The 17,973-nt window shown below is 42.7% G+C and overlaps 1 protein-coding gene across 1 annotated transcript in view; it reads left to right on the top strand.

Annotated features, from left to right (window-relative positions):
- Positions 1 to 494: 494 nt before the first annotated feature.
- PCGF3 (polycomb group ring finger 3) overlaps positions 495 to 17,973 on the top strand; it is a gene marked incomplete at both ends in the record, with an annotated part of 31,019 nt that continues 13,540 nt past the window's right edge. The window contains one exon of the mRNA XM_079548390.1: positions 495 to 603. Coding sequence (XP_079404516.1) covers positions 495 to 603 — 109 coding nt within the window. The remainder of the gene's footprint in view (positions 604 to 17,973) is intronic.

Here is a 17,973-nt window from a genome sequence, read left to right as displayed (position 1 = left end):
CATGCTATGCTAAGTCAAATGCAATTCTTTTAAATTCTCAGTTTTAAAAATACTTTCTAATTGTTCTGAGGATTTTTTCTCTCTTTTTTTTTTTTTTTGTGTGTGTGTGTGTGTGTGTGTGTGTGTGTGTGTGTGTGTGTGAAATTTCTCCTGTGACTAGTAACTGCTTAGATAAGCAGAATGATAGGATTTCACCTTAAATCCAAGTGCTGTGGGCAGTGAGCAGCTTATTAACAGTGCGGTAGTGAAACTTTGACTTGAAATAATGTGAAATCACCAGTATTTCACACCTTCTATTTCTGTGAAGTTTTCTAAAAGTTAGTGCTATCGTGTGTGTGTACATGCATGTGTTTAAACATATAGAATGTATGAGAACCTTAAGTTGTGTAAACATATCTTTAAGGTGAATTATAGTTAATAATTTATCACCAAATTACCTATCACCAAATTCACAGCAACTGTGTTTCTGTATTTCTTTTCTGTAGACACCAAAGATGCTAACCAGAAAGATTAAGCTCTGGGACATTAATGCCCATATAACCTGTCGTCTGTGCAATGGATACCTGATTGATGCTACCACTGTAACAGAATGCTTACATACATGTAAGTATGATTATAATTACATTCAAGAGATTGTTTTTTTTTCCTTGATGTGCAACATGATGTAACAATTTTTAGATGAAATTCAGAAGTCTGTTGTGCAGCAACCAGAAAAATACGTGCTTTTCTAGACTGTTTTTTTGTTTTGTTTTGTTTTTAAATTAACAATTAAGAAGATGATGTTGTTGTTTTCACAAAGTGAGTGAAGAGAGGATGTTAAAGCTGTAATGCATGAACTTGAAGCCATATAGAAGTGATAATATACATATTCAAAAATGCAGCCTATTTTCATGCTGATAGAGTGTAGTATACATAGTTTTCCCTTTGGTGACATTTGACACAGCATATGTTCTCTACCTGCACTCTCCTTGCTCTTGCTCTCCTGTCTCTATGAAGAGAGCAGATGTGTTTGATGAGGAATAAGTAAATTACCTTCTACTCTAGAAATAGGGTTTTGTTCTGGAACATTTAACTGAGGCTGTTATGTTGCACTGTGAATTTCAAGTTTCACATCAGTGAATCAGGCCTTAGAACATCACAAAGCCTTAGATTTAAAACAAACAAACAAACAAACAGGGCCAAAACAAAAACAAACAGCAACAACAGAAACGAAATAATTTCTCTTGAAGTTATAAATTCATCCCTATATCTTTGTTGCTGACATAATGAGATGAAGTTTGAAAAATGGTGATGAATAAAGGTCCAGAAAGACTCATGGTAGTAGCGTTAAATGTCCTTTGTAGCTGCCTCATGACATGTGGAAATCAAACCCTATAACCTGTAAGGATATAGGGAAGGCATGTTTTATTGGCAGTTGCTCAAAAGCCCTGGTGCAAGGGGGATAATTCCTCCAAGCTTGCACACTGTCAGGAAGAATGCTACAGTGCTACAGATATAGACCAAACTAATACATAATCAATAGTTCTCCCAGAATTCAGTTACACACTCATTACACCCCTGAGAGTTCATTAGCATGCAGACCCTCCCCTCTTGCGCGTGCGTAGTGGGTCGTGGGATGAAGATTTGTTGTCTTCCTCGCGAAGGCTTCTGACCTTTTTTGCTGTAAACTTCTGACCTTTCGGGGGGGCATCCCCCCAAAACAGTTTCTTCTTGCCCCCTGAACATCTAATCATCTCTCTGCCAAATGTCCTCGGGCTGTTCTCAAACCCTTATCTGTATGGCCTTCATCCCCCTCACTATCTAAGACCCAGTGTCTGCCATCCCTTATTTTCTAACAAGCTCTACATTCTTGCTTCTGTAAACTATCTCTAACTATTCCGCTTCACCCCCCTTATTCTCAGTCACTGTGAAGCTTTCTTGCCTTTTTACTTCCATTTATGGGGCCCTTCTCACCTTTCAAATCCCCCCCTTTTCTTTAATCTAGCAGGATTTCCACTTGCTAGATTACTCCTTTTTTAGCTGTTAATAGATCTAATGCCATCCTGTTTTGGAGGATGAGGATGACCTATTTGGACAAAGATTGGATCGTTTGTAGTGCATTTGTTGTGGCACTTTCTACTATTTCTAGAGTTGCAGAGATATTCACTATAGCCTTTTCCACTCCTAAGACCAGGATAAGGGCTCTTACAAAACTGTGGTATCCTATATTATATCTTACCAATTGGTCATTTACCCTTTTAACCCTCCTTGGATTTTATACTGAGTCCAAGTAGTTCTCACTATGCCTGGTGGGAGTTTGAGCTCTCCCATCTCCGCACAGCCACCAGAAACCTTTACCCAGATGACGGCTGGGTTCATTATATTACTTCCATTATGATATTCATGCTCACTAATGAAAGTGTTATTACCTTCCTTAATAGCAGCCTCTGTTAAGTATGGAAATGTAAGGTTTATCCAAATAAAAGGGAGAAGAGTGACAATCATAAATTTAACAATAACAAATAAATAAATATAACACAAAACATAGTACTATTGCAAGCAAAATACAAAATGTAACAGCACACAACATCAACTTGCCACAGACACCACCCCATGAACACCCAGATAAAGCAAATTAGTAACCGACTCATCTTTTCTTTATGAGTTTAACTTTTGACGGTGCACTTTCCTTGACAGACCAAGTGGTTCCTCAGCATCTTGGAATAACCTCCTATAACAATACTTTAGTTACCCCACGTGCCTTATTAGTTCTAAGGGAATGCCTCTGGCCACTGCAAAAAGCTGTCAGTACCAACATACAGCGATACTCCCTTTTTCTTTTTGGGAGTTCCGAGAAATCAATTGCCATCGTTGCCCTCTCTTCTAAATCATTAATTAGATTCCTATCCTCTCTAGAGTATTTTACAGGTTCTGACTCAGCTTCAGAGATTTTAAGTTTACCGTCTGGAATTAAAGCCCTCTTCATTTGCCTGTTCTGCCACCTGACCCACCATCTTAGTTCCAGTTTCCTGTACAGTGTTACCTTTCTGATGTCCTTTACAATGTATAATAGCCAGGCTCTTTGGTAGATTTACATCGTGCTGTTTTCCTTGGGTGTGCAATCCTTGCTCTTTCCAGATGTTACTACCAGTGTGTAGCATCCCAAATATGTAATTAGCACCTGTCCATATAATTAAGGCTCTTGTCCAGGCAGTTATTTCAGCCTTCTGAGGGAAAGTCCCCTCAGGTAATGGTTGTGCTTCGAATCTTGTCAGTTGCAGCTACTGCATATCCTGACTTACAGTTTCCTTGTCTCACAAAACTGCTGTCTTCTGCATCTTCTAAGGGCTCGTCCTTCAGGTCCGACTGGCTGGAATATGCAGCTTCAGTTGTTTCAAAGCAGTCGTGAAATACTGGTTCTCCAGGAGTTCCGCTAAGGAAAGATACTGGGTTGACAATATTAGTTACAATTATTTCTACATCATCCTGCTGTACCAGGATGGCCTGGTATTTCAGGAACCTTTGGAGTGAGAGCCAGTGCTCTCTTTTTACCTACAATACAGCAGACACTGTATGAGTTATTATTCTTTGGTGTTATTCTTTGGCCTAGCATAACTTCACTGGCTTCTTGAATATTGAGTACCAGTGCAGCCACCGCCTTCAAACACCCCGGCCATTCCTCACTCACTTCATCAAGCTGTCTGGAGAAGTGTGCCACTGCCCTTTGATAGGGTCCATGGCTCTGAGCAAGAACTCCCAGGGCTATTCCTTGTTTTTTATGCAAGAACAGCCAGAAGGGATTAGTCATGTCTGGTAGCCTCAAAGCAGGGGGCCTTCATGAGTTCTTCTTTCAGCTGGGGAATGCCCTCCTTGCTTCCCATTTCATATAATATTTTGGCTTTACCAACAGTCCATAGCTGTGTATCCACAGTCAGCACCATCCTGTCATTCCTGGGAACGTACAGAGTTCCTTGGCAGGTTGTGACTCGGGTTTGGCAGATGGCTTCTTTCCTGACAGTCCTTAAGGTTCAAAGTCCAGCTGTAATCTCATATCCCAAATACATCACTTGCTATGGAGTTATTTGTGCTTTCTGTTGAGAAACTTGATAATCATTTAAACCAAGAAATTCAGCAAACTCACAATCCATTGCACACAGTCCTTTTTTGTTTCTGTGACATCCACGTACTGCAGTAAAGTTATGCCTTGGGATGGAGGAACCCAATCTCAGGTTCATGAATTGACCAGCTCTCAAAAATCATTGAGCTGTTCTCACAACCCTGGGTAACACTGTCCAGGTTAACTGAGCCTTTTCTCCCTGTATTGGGGTTTTCCTATTCAAAGGCAAATAACCTTAGACTTCCTTTGGCCAAAGCAGGCAGAAAGGGCATCCCTCAAATCCAGAAGGTAAACTTCACCTACTCATTCCTAAACTTGGTTAATAAAGTGGATGGATTTGCCACCACTGAGTGTATGCATTCAATTGTTCTGTTACTTGCCCTCAAATCTTGTACCCACATTCCTAAGCGTATCTTATTCAAGATTTCTGTAACTTTTGGGTCTACAGTCTTGTTTTTCCCAGTTTGTGTTAAAGCCAGACTTCAGTCAGTTAATAGCGTTTGATCCTTAGCTCCAGTGTTATTTAATTTCTTGCCAGAATACCTTGGCATGTACAAGAATTCATGTATTCCTACTTGTTTTCTCAGCCTATATTTAGTTGATCCCAAAAAGTAAGCCTTTTCTTACTGGGCATTAGCTCCTACTACTGTTACAAAATCATTTATGGGTGGTAAGAGGCACTCGTATCCACCAAAAGATAAACCTATTTATCCTGCTCCCCTAGCTGCAATTTAACCAGTGAATCTGCTAGGGTAAACTTCCCAGGTTCCCACCCTTTGGCTTTGCAACCAGAGACGATTCCCTCTTTCTCCACAGTTTGCACACTGCTTTCATTCCAGTGAAGTGGAGCCCTCCCTGGGCTCTTCCAGCCCCCCCGTCTCTCTGAGTGGATCTCTGGGTCCTACAGCCTTGCTCTAGTGCCACAACAGTAGCAGCTGCTGTTATTCCGAGTTTCCTTACTATCTCTGTTTCTCAATCTGTTTTTTTGTTTGTTTTTCCTTCATGTCGCTCACCTCCCTTCAGTCCTGACATCCGTGTCACACCTTTCTCATCTTTGCCTTCGTCAGCCTGTGTCCTTCCCAAAATTTTCACTTTCCAAACTCTTGTCATTACATCAACCACTAACATCATATTTCAGTTTTATCTCCTCCTCTCCAGAGGCTTCCAGTGCAAACAGTGGGATTTAAGATTTCCTGGATCCCTGCAGATGAAGGCTGTTCTCACTTCCAGTGCCCTATCCTCCCTGTCTCCCCCTTTGCAAGTAATGCTGTTTACAGCAGCAGTCCCCGTCCCGGCTCACTCTCTCACACCAAGTTCTGCTTCAGGGGAACAGTGCAGGGGGGTTGCTCTCGTGCCAGTGCAGATAAACTCACTTTTTCTTTTAACCCTTTTTCTTTTGTACGTTATTCCACTATTTGTACCCTCAGTTATGCTTCCACATACTCTCAATTCTACTTCTGTATACCATTAACAATTACACTTATACCATCAAAACAGTTTTTTTGATTCCCAATCCACTTGATATTTTACAACTACTAAGATAAGAACAACAGTTAACGAGACAATTAGTGAAACAGATAACACGACAAAGACAAACTTTCGCTTCGTCTGTCCCAGTCGTTTTCCCTTAGGGGAGGACAGAAGTGTGGGTCGGGACTCCACTCTCACCCTGTAGCTTTGCTGTGACTCACTCACATCACACTCACTCAGGACACACAAGACCGGTCTTAGCCAAGTTCAAAATTCCTCAGAGGGTATTTTGGTGGTACTAATACAATGGCTTGTTCAAATACGTGGTACCAAATATAGCAATAGATGGTGAACGAGCATGCAAACCCAAAACTCCTGCTACCACAGCAAGGAGAGCCCAGGCAACCTTTCAGAATACCCTCTATCCTGTCACCAACTAACCAACCTAAGGGGGAGCGATAGCTCGCTTCCTCGCGTACAACTTACAGGTCCCCTTTCCCAATCACATACCTGGTCCGCCGATGGTCCTTTTCTGTTCCCGCAATGATTGGGTGAGAAAAGAGTCCTTCTGAGAAATCTTGGGGCGCGCCAAAGGCATCCCCTCTCTCAGCTGGTCGTGCAGCCGAACAGAGTGGGTTCTATCTGGGGTGTGAAATTGACATGTGGAGATCAAACCCTATAACCTGTAAGGATATAGGGAAGGCATGTTTTATTGGCAGTTGCTCAAAAGCCCTGGTGCAAGGGGGATAATTCCTCCAAGCTTGCACACTGTCAGGAAGAATGCTACAGTGCTACAGATATAGACCAAACTAATACATAATCAATAGTTCTCCCAGAATTCAGTTACACACTCATTACACCCCTGAGAGTTCATTAGCATGCAGACCCTCCCCTCTTGCGCGTGCGTAGTGGGTCGTGGGATGAAGATTTGTTGTCTTCCTCGCGAAGGCTTCTGACCTTTTTTGCTGTAAACTTCTGACCTTTCGGGGGGGCATCCCCCCAAAACAGTTTCTTCTTGCCCCCTGAACATCTAATCATCTCTCTGCCAAATGTCCTCGGGCTGTTCTCAAACCCTTATCTGTATGGCCTTCATCCCCCTCACTATCTAAGACCCAGTGTCTGCCATCCCTTATTTTCTAACAAGCTCTACATTCTTGCTTCTGTAAACTATCTCTAACTATTCCGCTTCACCCCCCTTATTCTCAGTCACTGTGAAGCTTTCTTGCCTTTTTACTTCCATTTATGGGGCCCTTCTCACCTTTCAAATCCCCCCCTTTTCTTTAATCTAGCAGGATTTCCACTTGCTAGATTACTCCTTTTTTAGCTGTTAATAGATCTAATGCCATCCTGTTTTGGAGGATGAGGATGACCTATTTGGACAAAGATTGGATCGTTTGTAGTGCATTTGTTGTGGCACTTTCTACTATTTCTAGAGTTGCAGAGATATTCACTATAGCCTTTTCCACTCCTAAGACCAGGATAAGGGCTCTTACAAAACTGTGGTATCCTATATTATATCTTACCAATTGGTCATTTACCCTTTTAACCCTCCTTGGATTTTATACTGAGTCCAAGTAGTTCTCACTATGCCTGGTGGGAGTTTGAGCTCTCCCATCTCCGCACAGCCACCAGAAACCTTTACCCAGATGACGGCTGGGTTCATTATATTACTTCCATTATGATATTCATGCTCACTAATGAAAGTGTTATTACCTTCCTTAATAGCAGCCTCTGTTAAGTATGGAAATGTAAGGTTTATCCAAATAAAAGGGAGAAGAGTGACAATCATAAATTTAACAATAACAAATAAATAAATATAACACAAAACATAGTACTATTGCAAGCAAAATACAAAATGTAACAGCACACAACATCAACTTGCCACAGACACCACCCCATGAACACCCAGATAAAGCAAATTAGTAACCGACTCATCTTTTCTTTATGAGTTTAACTTTTGACGGTGCACTTTCCTTGACAGACCAAGTAGTTCCTCAGCATCTTGGAATAACCTCCTATAACAATACTTTAGTTACCCCACGTGCCTTATTAGTTCTAAGGGAATGCCTCTGGCCACTGCAAAAAGCTGTCAGTACCAACATACAGCGATACTCCCTTTTTCTTTTTGGGAGTTCCGAGAAATCAAATTGCCATCGTTGCCCTCTCTTCTAAATCATTAATTAGATTCCTATCCTCTCTAGAGTATTTTACAGGTTCTGACTCAGCTTCAGAGATTTTAAGTTTACCGTCTGGAATTAAAGCCCTCTTCATTTGCCTGTTCTGCCACCTGACCCACCATCTTAGTTCCAGTTTCCTGTACAGTGTTACCTTTCTGATGTCCTTTACAATGTATAATAGCCAGGCTCTTTGGTAGATTTACATCGTGCTGTTTTCCTTGGGTGTGCAATCCTTGCTCTTTCCAGATGTTACTACCAGTGTGTAGCATCCCAAATATGTAATTAGCACCTGTCCATATAATTAAGGCTCTTGTCCAGGCAGTTATTTCAGCCTTCTGAGGGAAAGTCCCCTCAGGTAATGGTTGTGCTTCGAATCTTGTCAGTTGCAGCTACTGCATATCCTGACTTACAGTTTCCTTGTCTCACAAAACTGCTGTCTTCTGCATCTTCTAAGGGCTCGTCCTTCAGGTCCGACTGGCTGGAATATGCAGCTTCAGTTGTTTCAAAGCAGTCGTGAAATACTGGTTCTCCAGGAGTTCCGCTAAGGAAAGATACTGGGTTGACAATATTAGTTACAATTATTTCTACATCATCCTGCTGTACCAGGATGGCCTGGTATTTCAGGAACCTTTGGAGTGAGAGCCAGTGCTCTCTTTTTACCTACAATACAGCAGACACTGTATGAGTTATTATTCTTTGGTGTTATTCTTTGGCCTAGCATAACTTCACTGGCTTCTTGAATATTGAGTACCAGTGCAGCCACCGCCTTCAAACACCCCGGCCATTCCTCACTCACTTCATCAAGCTGTCTGGAGAAGTGTGCCACTGCCCTTTGATAGGGTCCATGGCTCTGAGCAAGAACTCCCAGGGCTATTCCTTGTTTTTTATGCAAGAACAGCCAGAAGGGATTAGTCATGTCTGGTAGCCTCAAAGCAGGGGGCCTTCATGAGTTCTTCTTTCAGCTGGGGAATGCCCTCCTTGCTTCCCATTTCATATAATATTTTGGCTTTACCAACAGTCCATAGCTGTGTATCCACAGTCAGCACCATCCTGTCATTCCTGGGAACGTACAGAGTTCCTTGGCAGGTTGTGACTCGGGTTTGGCAGATGGCTTCTTTCCTGACAGTCCTTAAGGTTCAAAGTCCAGCTGTAATCTCATATCCCAAATACATCACTTGCTATGGAGTTATTTGTGCTTTCTGTTGAGAAACTTGATAATCATTTAAACCAAGAAATTCAGCAAACTCACAATCCATTGCACACAGTCCTTTTTTGTTTCTGTGACATCCACGTACTGCAGTAAAGTTATGCCTTGGGATGGAGGAACCCAATCTCAGGTTCATGAATTGACCAGCTCTCAAAAATCATTGAGCTGTTCTCACAACCCTGGGTAACACTGTCCAGGTTAACTGAGCCTTTTCTCCCTGTATTGGGGTTTTCCTATTCAAAGGCAAATAACCTTAGACTTCCTTTGGCCAAAGCAGGCAGAAAGGGCATCCCTCAAATCCAGAAGGTAAACTTCACCTACTCATTCCTAAACTTGGTTAATAAAGTGGATGGATTTGCCACCACTGAGTGTATGCATTCAATTGTTCTGTTACTTGCCCTCAAATCTTGTACCCACATTCCTAAGCGTATCTTATTCAAGATTTCTGTAACTTTTGGGTCTACAGTCTTGTTTTTCCCAGTTTGTGTTAAAGCCAGACTTCAGTCAGTTAATAGCGTTTGATCCTTAGCTCCAGTGTTATTTAATTTCTTGCCAGAATACCTTGGCATGTACAAGAATTCATGTATTCCTACTTGTTTTCTCAGCCTATATTTAGTTGATCCCAAAAAGTAAGCCTTTTCTTACTGGGCATTAGCTCCTACTACTGTTACAAAATCATTTATGGGTGGTAAGAGGCACTCGTATCCACCAAAAGATAAACCTATTTATCCTGCTCCCCTAGCTGCAATTTAACCAGTGAATCTGCTAGGGTAAACTTCCCAGGTTCCCACCCTTTGGCTTTGCAACCAGAGACGATTCCCTCTTTCTCCACAGTTTGCACACTGCTTTCATTCCAGTGAAGTGGAGCCCTCCCTGGGCTCTTCCAGCCCCCCCGTCTCTCTGAGTGGATCTCTGGGTCCTACAGCCTTGCTCTAGTGCCACAACAGTAGCAGCTGCTGTTATTCCGAGTTTCCTTACTATCTCTGTTTCTCAATCTGTTTTTTTGTTTGTTTTTCCTTCATGTCGCTCACCTCCCTTCAGTCCTGACATCCGTGTCACACCTTTCTCATCTTTGCCTTCGTCAGCCTGTGTCCTTCCCAAAATTTTCACTTTCCAAACTCTTGTCATTACATCAACCACTAACATCATATTTCAGTTTTATCTCCTCCTCTCCAGAGGCTTCCAGTGCAAACAGTGGGATTTAAGATTTCCTGGATCCCTGCAGATGAAGGCTGTTCTCACTTCCAGTGCCCTATCCTCCCTGTCTCCCCCTTTGCAAGTAATGCTGTTTACAGCAGCAGTCCCCGTCCCGGCTCACTCTCTCACACCAAGTTCTGCTTCAGGGGAACAGTGCAGGGGGGTTGCTCTCGTGCCAGTGCAGATAAACTCACTTTTTCTTTTAACCCTTTTTCTTTTGTACGTTATTCCACTATTTGTACCCTCAGTTATGCTTCCACATACTCTCAATTCTACTTCTGTATACCATTAACAATTACACTTATACCATCAAAACAGTTTTTTTGATTCCCAATCCACTTGATATTTTACAACTACTAAGATAAGAACAACAGTTAACGAGACAATTAGTGAAACAGATAACACGACAAAGACAAACTTTCGCTTCGTCTGTCCCAGTCGTTTTCCCTTAGGGGAGGACAGAAGTGTGGGTCGGGACTCCACTCTCACCCTGTAGCTTTGCTGTGACTCACTCACATCACACTCACTCAGGACACACAAGACCGGTCTTAGCCAAGTTCAAAATTCCTCAGAGGGTATTTTGGTGGTACTAATACAATGGCTTGTTCAAATACGTGGTACCAAATATAGCAATAGATGGTGAACGAGCATGCAAACCCAAAACTCCTGCTACCACAGCAAGGAGAGCCCAGGCAACCTTTCAGAATACCCTCTATCCTGTCACCAACTAACCAACCTAAGGGGGAGCGATAGCTCGCTTCCTCGCGTACAACTTACAGGTCCCCTTTCCCAATCACATACCTGGTCCGCCGATGGTCCTTTTCTGTTCCCGCAATGATTGGGTGAGAAAAGAGTCCTTCTGAGAAATCTTGGGGCGCGCCAAAGGCATCCCCTCTCTCAGCTGGTCGTGCAGCCGAACAGAGTGGGTTCTATCTGGGGTGTGAAATTGACATGTGGAGATCAAACCCTATAACCTGTAAGGATATAGGGAAGGCATGTTTTATTGGCAGTTGCTCAAAAGCCCTGGTGCAAGGGGGATAATTCCTCCAAGCTTGCACACTGTCAGGAAGAATGCTACAGTGCTACAGATATAGACCAAACTAATACATAATCAATAGTTCTCCCAGAATTCAGTTACACACTCATTACACCCCTGAGAGTTCATTAGCATGCAGACCCTCCCCTCTTGCGCGTGCGTAGTGGGTCGTGGGATGAAGATTTGTTGTCTTCCTCGCGAAGGCTTCTGACCTTTTTTGCTGTAAACTTCTGACCTTTCGGGGGGGCATCCCCCCAAAACAGTTTCTTCTTGCCCCCTGAACATCTAATCATCTCTCTGCCAAATGTCCTCGGGCTGTTCTCAAACCCTTATCTGTATGGCCTTCATCCCCCTCACTATCTAAGACCCAGTGTCTGCCATCCCTTATTTTCTAACAAGCTCTACATTCTTGCTTCTGTAAACTATCTCTAACTATTCCGCTTCACCCCCCTTATTCTCAGTCACTGTGAAGCTTTCTTGCCTTTTTACTTCCATTTATGGGGCCCTTCTCACCTTTCAAATCCCCCCCTTTTCTTTAATCTAGCAGGATTTCCACTTGCTAGATTACTCCTTTTTTAGCTGTTAATAGATCTAATGCCATCCTGTTTTGGAGGATGAGGATGACCTATTTGGACAAAGATTGGATCGTTTGTAGTGCATTTGTTGTGGCACTTTCTACTATTTCTAGAGTTGCAGAGATATTCACTATAGCCTTTTCCACTCCTAAGACCAGGATAAGGGCTCTTACAAAACTGTGGTATCCTATATTATATCTTACCAATTGGTCATTTACCCTTTTAACCCTCCTTGGATTTTATACTGAGTCCAAGTAGTTCTCACTATGCCTGGTGGGAGTTTGAGCTCTCCCATCTCCGCACAGCCACCAGAAACCTTTACCCAGATGACGGCTGGGTTCATTATATTACTTCCATTATGATATTCATGCTCACTAATGAAAGTGTTATTACCTTCCTTAATAGCAGCCTCTGTTAAGTATGGAAATGTAAGGTTTATCCAAATAAAAGGGAGAAGAGTGACAATCATAAATTTAACAATAACAAATAAATAAATATAACACAAAACATAGTACTATTGCAAGCAAAATACAAAATGTAACAGCACACAACATCAACTTGCCACAGACACCACCCCATGAACACCCAGATAAAGCAAATTAGTAACCGACTCATCTTTTCTTTATGAGTTTAACTTTTGACGGTGCACTTTCCTTGACAGACCAAGTAGTTCCTCAGCATCTTGGAATAACCTCCTATAACAATACTTTAGTTACCCCACGTGCCTTATTAGTTCTAAGGGAATGCCTCTGGCCACTGCAAAAAGCTGTCAGTACCAACATACAGCGATACTCCCTTTTTCTTTTTGGGAGTTCCGAGAAATCAAATTGCCATCGTTGCCCTCTCTTCTAAATCATTAATTAGATTCCTATCCTCTCTAGAGTATTTTACAGGTTCTGACTCAGCTTCAGAGATTTTAAGTTTACCGTCTGGAATTAAAGCCCTCTTCATTTGCCTGTTCTGCCACCTGACCCACCATCTTAGTTCCAGTTTCCTGTACAGTGTTACCTTTCTGATGTCCTTTACAATGTATAATAGCCAGGCTCTTTGGTAGATTTACATCGTGCTGTTTTCCTTGGGTGTGCAATCCTTGCTCTTTCCAGATGTTACTACCAGTGTGTAGCATCCCAAATATGTAATTAGCACCTGTCCATATAATTAAGGCTCTTGTCCAGGCAGTTATTTCAGCCTTCTGAGGGAAAGTCCCCTCAGGTAATGGTTGTGCTTCGAATCTTGTCAGTTGCAGCTACTGCATATCCTGACTTACAGTTTCCTTGTCTCACAAAACTGCTGTCTTCTGCATCTTCTAAGGGCTCGTCCTTCAGGTCCGACTGGCTGGAATATGCAGCTTCAGTTGTTTCAAAGCAGTCGTGAAATACTGGTTCTCCAGGAGTTCCGCTAAGGAAAGATACTGGGTTGACAATATTAGTTACAATTATTTCTACATCATCCTGCTGTACCAGGATGGCCTGGTATTTCAGGAACCTTTGGAGTGAGAGCCAGTGCTCTCTTTTTACCTACAATACAGCAGACACTGTATGAGTTATTATTCTTTGGTGTTATTCTTTGGCCTAGCATAACTTCACTGGCTTCTTGAATATTGAGTACCAGTGCAGCCACCGCCTTCAAACACCCCGGCCATTCCTCACTCACTTCATCAAGCTGTCTGGAGAAGTGTGCCACTGCCCTTTGATAGGGTCCATGGCTCTGAGCAAGAACTCCCAGGGCTATTCCTTGTTTTTTATGCAAGAACAGCCAGAAGGGATTAGTCATGTCTGGTAGCCTCAAAGCAGGGGGCCTTCATGAGTTCTTCTTTCAGCTGGGGAATGCCCTCCTTGCTTCCCATTTCATATAATATTTTGGCTTTACCAACAGTCCATAGCTGTGTATCCACAGTCAGCACCATCCTGTCATTCCTGGGAACGTACAGAGTTCCTTGGCAGGTTGTGACTCGGGTTTGGCAGATGGCTTCTTTCCTGACAGTCCTTAAGGTTCAAAGTCCAGCTGTAATCTCATATCCCAAATACATCACTTGCTATGGAGTTATTTGTGCTTTCTGTTGAGAAACTTGATAATCATTTAAACCAAGAAATTCAGCAAACTCACAATCCATTGCACACAGTCCTTTTTTGTTTCTGTGACATCCACGTACTGCAGTAAAGTTATGCCTTGGGATGGAGGAACCCAATCTCAGGTTCATGAATTGACCAGCTCTCAAAAATCATTGAGCTGTTCTCACAACCCTGGGTAACACTGTCCAGGTTAACTGAGCCTTTTCTCCCTGTATTGGGGTTTTCCTATTCAAAGGCAAATAACCTTAGACTTCCTTTGGCCAAAGCAGGCAGAAAGGGCATCCCTCAAATCCAGAAGGTAAACTTCACCTACTCATTCCTAAACTTGGTTAATAAAGTGGATGGATTTGCCACCACTGAGTGTATGCATTCAATTGTTCTGTTACTTGCCCTCAAATCTTGTACCCACATTCCTAAGCGTATCTTATTCAAGATTTCTGTAACTTTTGGGTCTACAGTCTTGTTTTTCCCAGTTTGTGTTAAAGCCAGACTTCAGTCAGTTAATAGCGTTTGATCCTTAGCTCCAGTGTTATTTAATTTCTTGCCAGAATACCTTGGCATGTACAAGAATTCATGTATTCCTACTTGTTTTCTCAGCCTATATTTAGTTGATCCCAAAAAGTAAGCCTTTTCTTACTGGGCATTAGCTCCTACTACTGTTACAAAATCATTTATGGGTGGTAAGAGGCACTCGTATCCACCAAAAGATAAACCTATTTATCCTGCTCCCCTAGCTGCAATTTAACCAGTGAATCTGCTAGGGTAAACTTCCCAGGTTCCCACCCTTTGGCTTTGCAACCAGAGACGATTCCCTCTTTCTCCACAGTTTGCACACTGCTTTCATTCCAGTGAAGTGGAGCCCTCCCTGGGCTCTTCCAGCCCCCCCGTCTCTCTGAGTGGATCTCTGGGTCCTACAGCCTTGCTCTAGTGCCACAACAGTAGCAGCTGCTGTTATTCCGAGTTTCCTTACTATCTCTGTTTCTCAATCTGTTTTTTTGTTTGTTTTTCCTTCATGTCGCTCACCTCCCTTCAGTCCTGACATCCGTGTCACACCTTTCTCATCTTTGCCTTCGTCAGCCTGTGTCCTTCCCAAAATTTTCACTTTCCAAACTCTTGTCATTACATCAACCACTAACATCATATTTCAGTTTTATCTCCTCCTCTCCAGAGGCTTCCAGTGCAAACAGTGGGATTTAAGATTTCCTGGATCCCTGCAGATGAAGGCTGTTCTCACTTCCAGTGCCCTATCCTCCCTGTCTCCCCCTTTGCAAGTAATGCTGTTTACAGCAGCAGTCCCCGTCCCGGCTCACTCTCTCACACCAAGTTCTGCTTCAGGGGAACAGTGCAGGGGGGTTGCTCTCGTGCCAGTGCAGATAAACTCACTTTTTCTTTTAACCCTTTTTCTTTTGTACGTTATTCCACTATTTGTACCCTCAGTTATGCTTCCACATACTCTCAATTCTACTTCTGTATACCATTAACAATTACACTTATACCATCAAAACAGTTTTTTTGATTCCCAATCCACTTGATATTTTACAACTACTAAGATAAGAACAACAGTTAACGAGACAATTAGTGAAACAGATAACACGACAAAGACAAACTTTCGCTTCGTCTGTCCCAGTCGTTTTCCCTTAGGGGAGGACAGAAGTGTGGGTCGGGACTCCACTCTCACCCTGTAGCTTTGCTGTGACTCACTCACATCACACTCACTCAGGACACACAAGACCGGTCTTAGCCAAGTTCAAAATTCCTCAGAGGGTATTTTGGTGGTACTAATACAATGGCTTGTTCAAATACGTGGTACCAAATATAGCAATAGATGGTGAACGAGCATGCAAACCCAAAACTCCTGCTACCACAGCAAGGAGAGCCCAGGCAACCTTTCAGAATACCCTCTATCCTGTCACCAACTAACCAACCTAAGGGGGAGCGATAGCTCGCTTCCTCGCGTACAACTTACAGGTCCCCTTTCCCAATCACATACCTGGTCCGCCGATGGTCCTTTTCTGTTCCCGCAATGATTGGGTGAGAAAAGAGTCCTTCTGAGAAATCTTGGGGCGCGCCAAAGGCATCCCCTCTCTCAGCTGGTCGTGCAGCCGAACAGAGTGGGTTCTATCTGGGGTGTGAAATTGACATGTGGAGATCAAACCCTATAACCTGTAAGGATATAGGGAAGGCATGTTTTATTGGCAGTTGCTCAAAAGCCCTGGTGCAAGGGGGATAATTCCTCCAAGCTTGCACACTGTCAGGAAGAATGCTACAGTGCTACAGATATAGACCAAACTAATACATAATCAATAGTTCTCCCAGAATTCAGTTACACACTCATTACACCCCTGAGAGTTCATTAGCATGCAGACCCTCCCCTCTTGCGCGTGCGTAGTGGGTCGTGGGATGAAGATTTGTTGTCTTCCTCGCGAAGGCTTCTGACCTTTTTTGCTGTAAACTTCTGACCTTTCGGGGGGGCATCCCCCCAAAACAGTTTCTTCTTGCCCCCTGAACATCTAATCATCTCTCTGCCAAATGTCCTCGGGCTGTTCTCAAACCCTTATCTGTATGGCCTTCATCCCCCTCACTATCTAAGACCCAGTGTCTGCCATCCCTTATTTTCTAACAAGCTCTACATTCTTGCTTCTGTAAACTATCTCTAACTATTCCGCTTCACCCCCCTTATTCTCAGTCACTGTGAAGCTTTCTTGCCTTTTTACTTCCATTTATGGGGCCCTTCTCACCTTTCAAATCCCCCCCTTTTCTTTAATCTAGCAGGATTTCCACTTGCTAGATTACTCCTTTTTTAGCTGTTAATAGATCTAATGCCATCCTGTTTTGGAGGATGAGGATGACCTATTTGGACAAAGATTGGATCGTTTGTAGTGCATTTGTTGTGGCACTTTCTACTATTTCTAGAGTTGCAGAGATATTCACTATAGCCTTTTCCACTCCTAAGACCAGGATAAGGGCTCTTACAAAACTGTGGTATCCTATATTATATCTTACCAATTGGTCATTTACCCTTTTAACCCTCCTTGGATTTTATACTGAGTCCAAGTAGTTCTCACTATGCCTGGTGGGAGTTTGAGCTCTCCCATCTCCGCACAGCCACCAGAAACCTTTACCCAGATGACGGCTGGGTTCATTATATTACTTCCATTATGATATTCATGCTCACTAATGAAAGTGTTATTACCTTCCTTAATAGCAGCCTCTGTTAAGTATGGAAATGTAAGGTTTATCCAAATAAAAGGGAGAAGAGTGACAATCATAAATTTAACAATAACAAATAAATAAATATAACACAAAACATAGTACTATTGCAAGCAAAATACAAAATGTAACAGCACACAACATCAACTTGCCACAGACACCACCCCATGAACACCCAGATAAAGCAAATTAGTAACCGACTCATCTTTTCTTTATGAGTTTAACTTTTGACGGTGCACTTTCCTTGACAGACCAAGTAGTTCCTCAGCATCTTGGAATAACCTCCTATAACAATACTTTAGTTACCCCACGTGCCTTATTAGTTCTAAGGGAATGCCTCTGGCCACTGCAAAAAGCTGTCAGTACCAACATACAGCGATACTCCCTTTTTCTTTTTGGGAGTTCCGAGAAATCAAATTGCCATCGTTGCCCTCTCTTCTAAATCATTAATTAGATTCCTATCCTCTCTAGAGTATTTTACAGGTTCTGACTCAGCTTCAGAGATTTTAAGTTTACCGTCTGGAATTAAAGCCCTCTTCATTTGCCTGTTCTGCCACCTGACCCACCATCTTAGTTCCAGTTTCCTGTACAGTGTTACCTTTCTGATGTCCTTTACAATGTATAATAGCCAGGCTCTTTGGTAGATTTACATCGTGCTGTTTTCCTTGGGTGTGCAATCCTTGCTCTTTCCAGATGTTACTACCAGTGTGTAGCATCCCAAATATGTAATTAGCACCTGTCCATATAATTAAGGCTCTTGTCCAGGCAGTTATTTCAGCCTTCTGAGGGAAAGTCCCCTCAGGTAATGGTTGTGCTTCGAATCTTGTCAGTTGCAGCTACTGCATATCCTGACTTACAGTTTCCTTGTCTCACAAAACTGCTGTCTTCTGCATCTTCTAAGGGCTCGTCCTTCAGGTCCGACTGGCTGGAATA

This window comes from Tetrao urogallus (assembly GCF_951394365.1).
Source record: "Tetrao urogallus genome assembly, chromosome: Z".
NCBI lineage: Eukaryota > Metazoa > Chordata > Aves > Galliformes > Phasianidae > Tetrao > Tetrao urogallus.
This window is presented reverse-complemented; position numbering and strand designations above follow the sequence as displayed.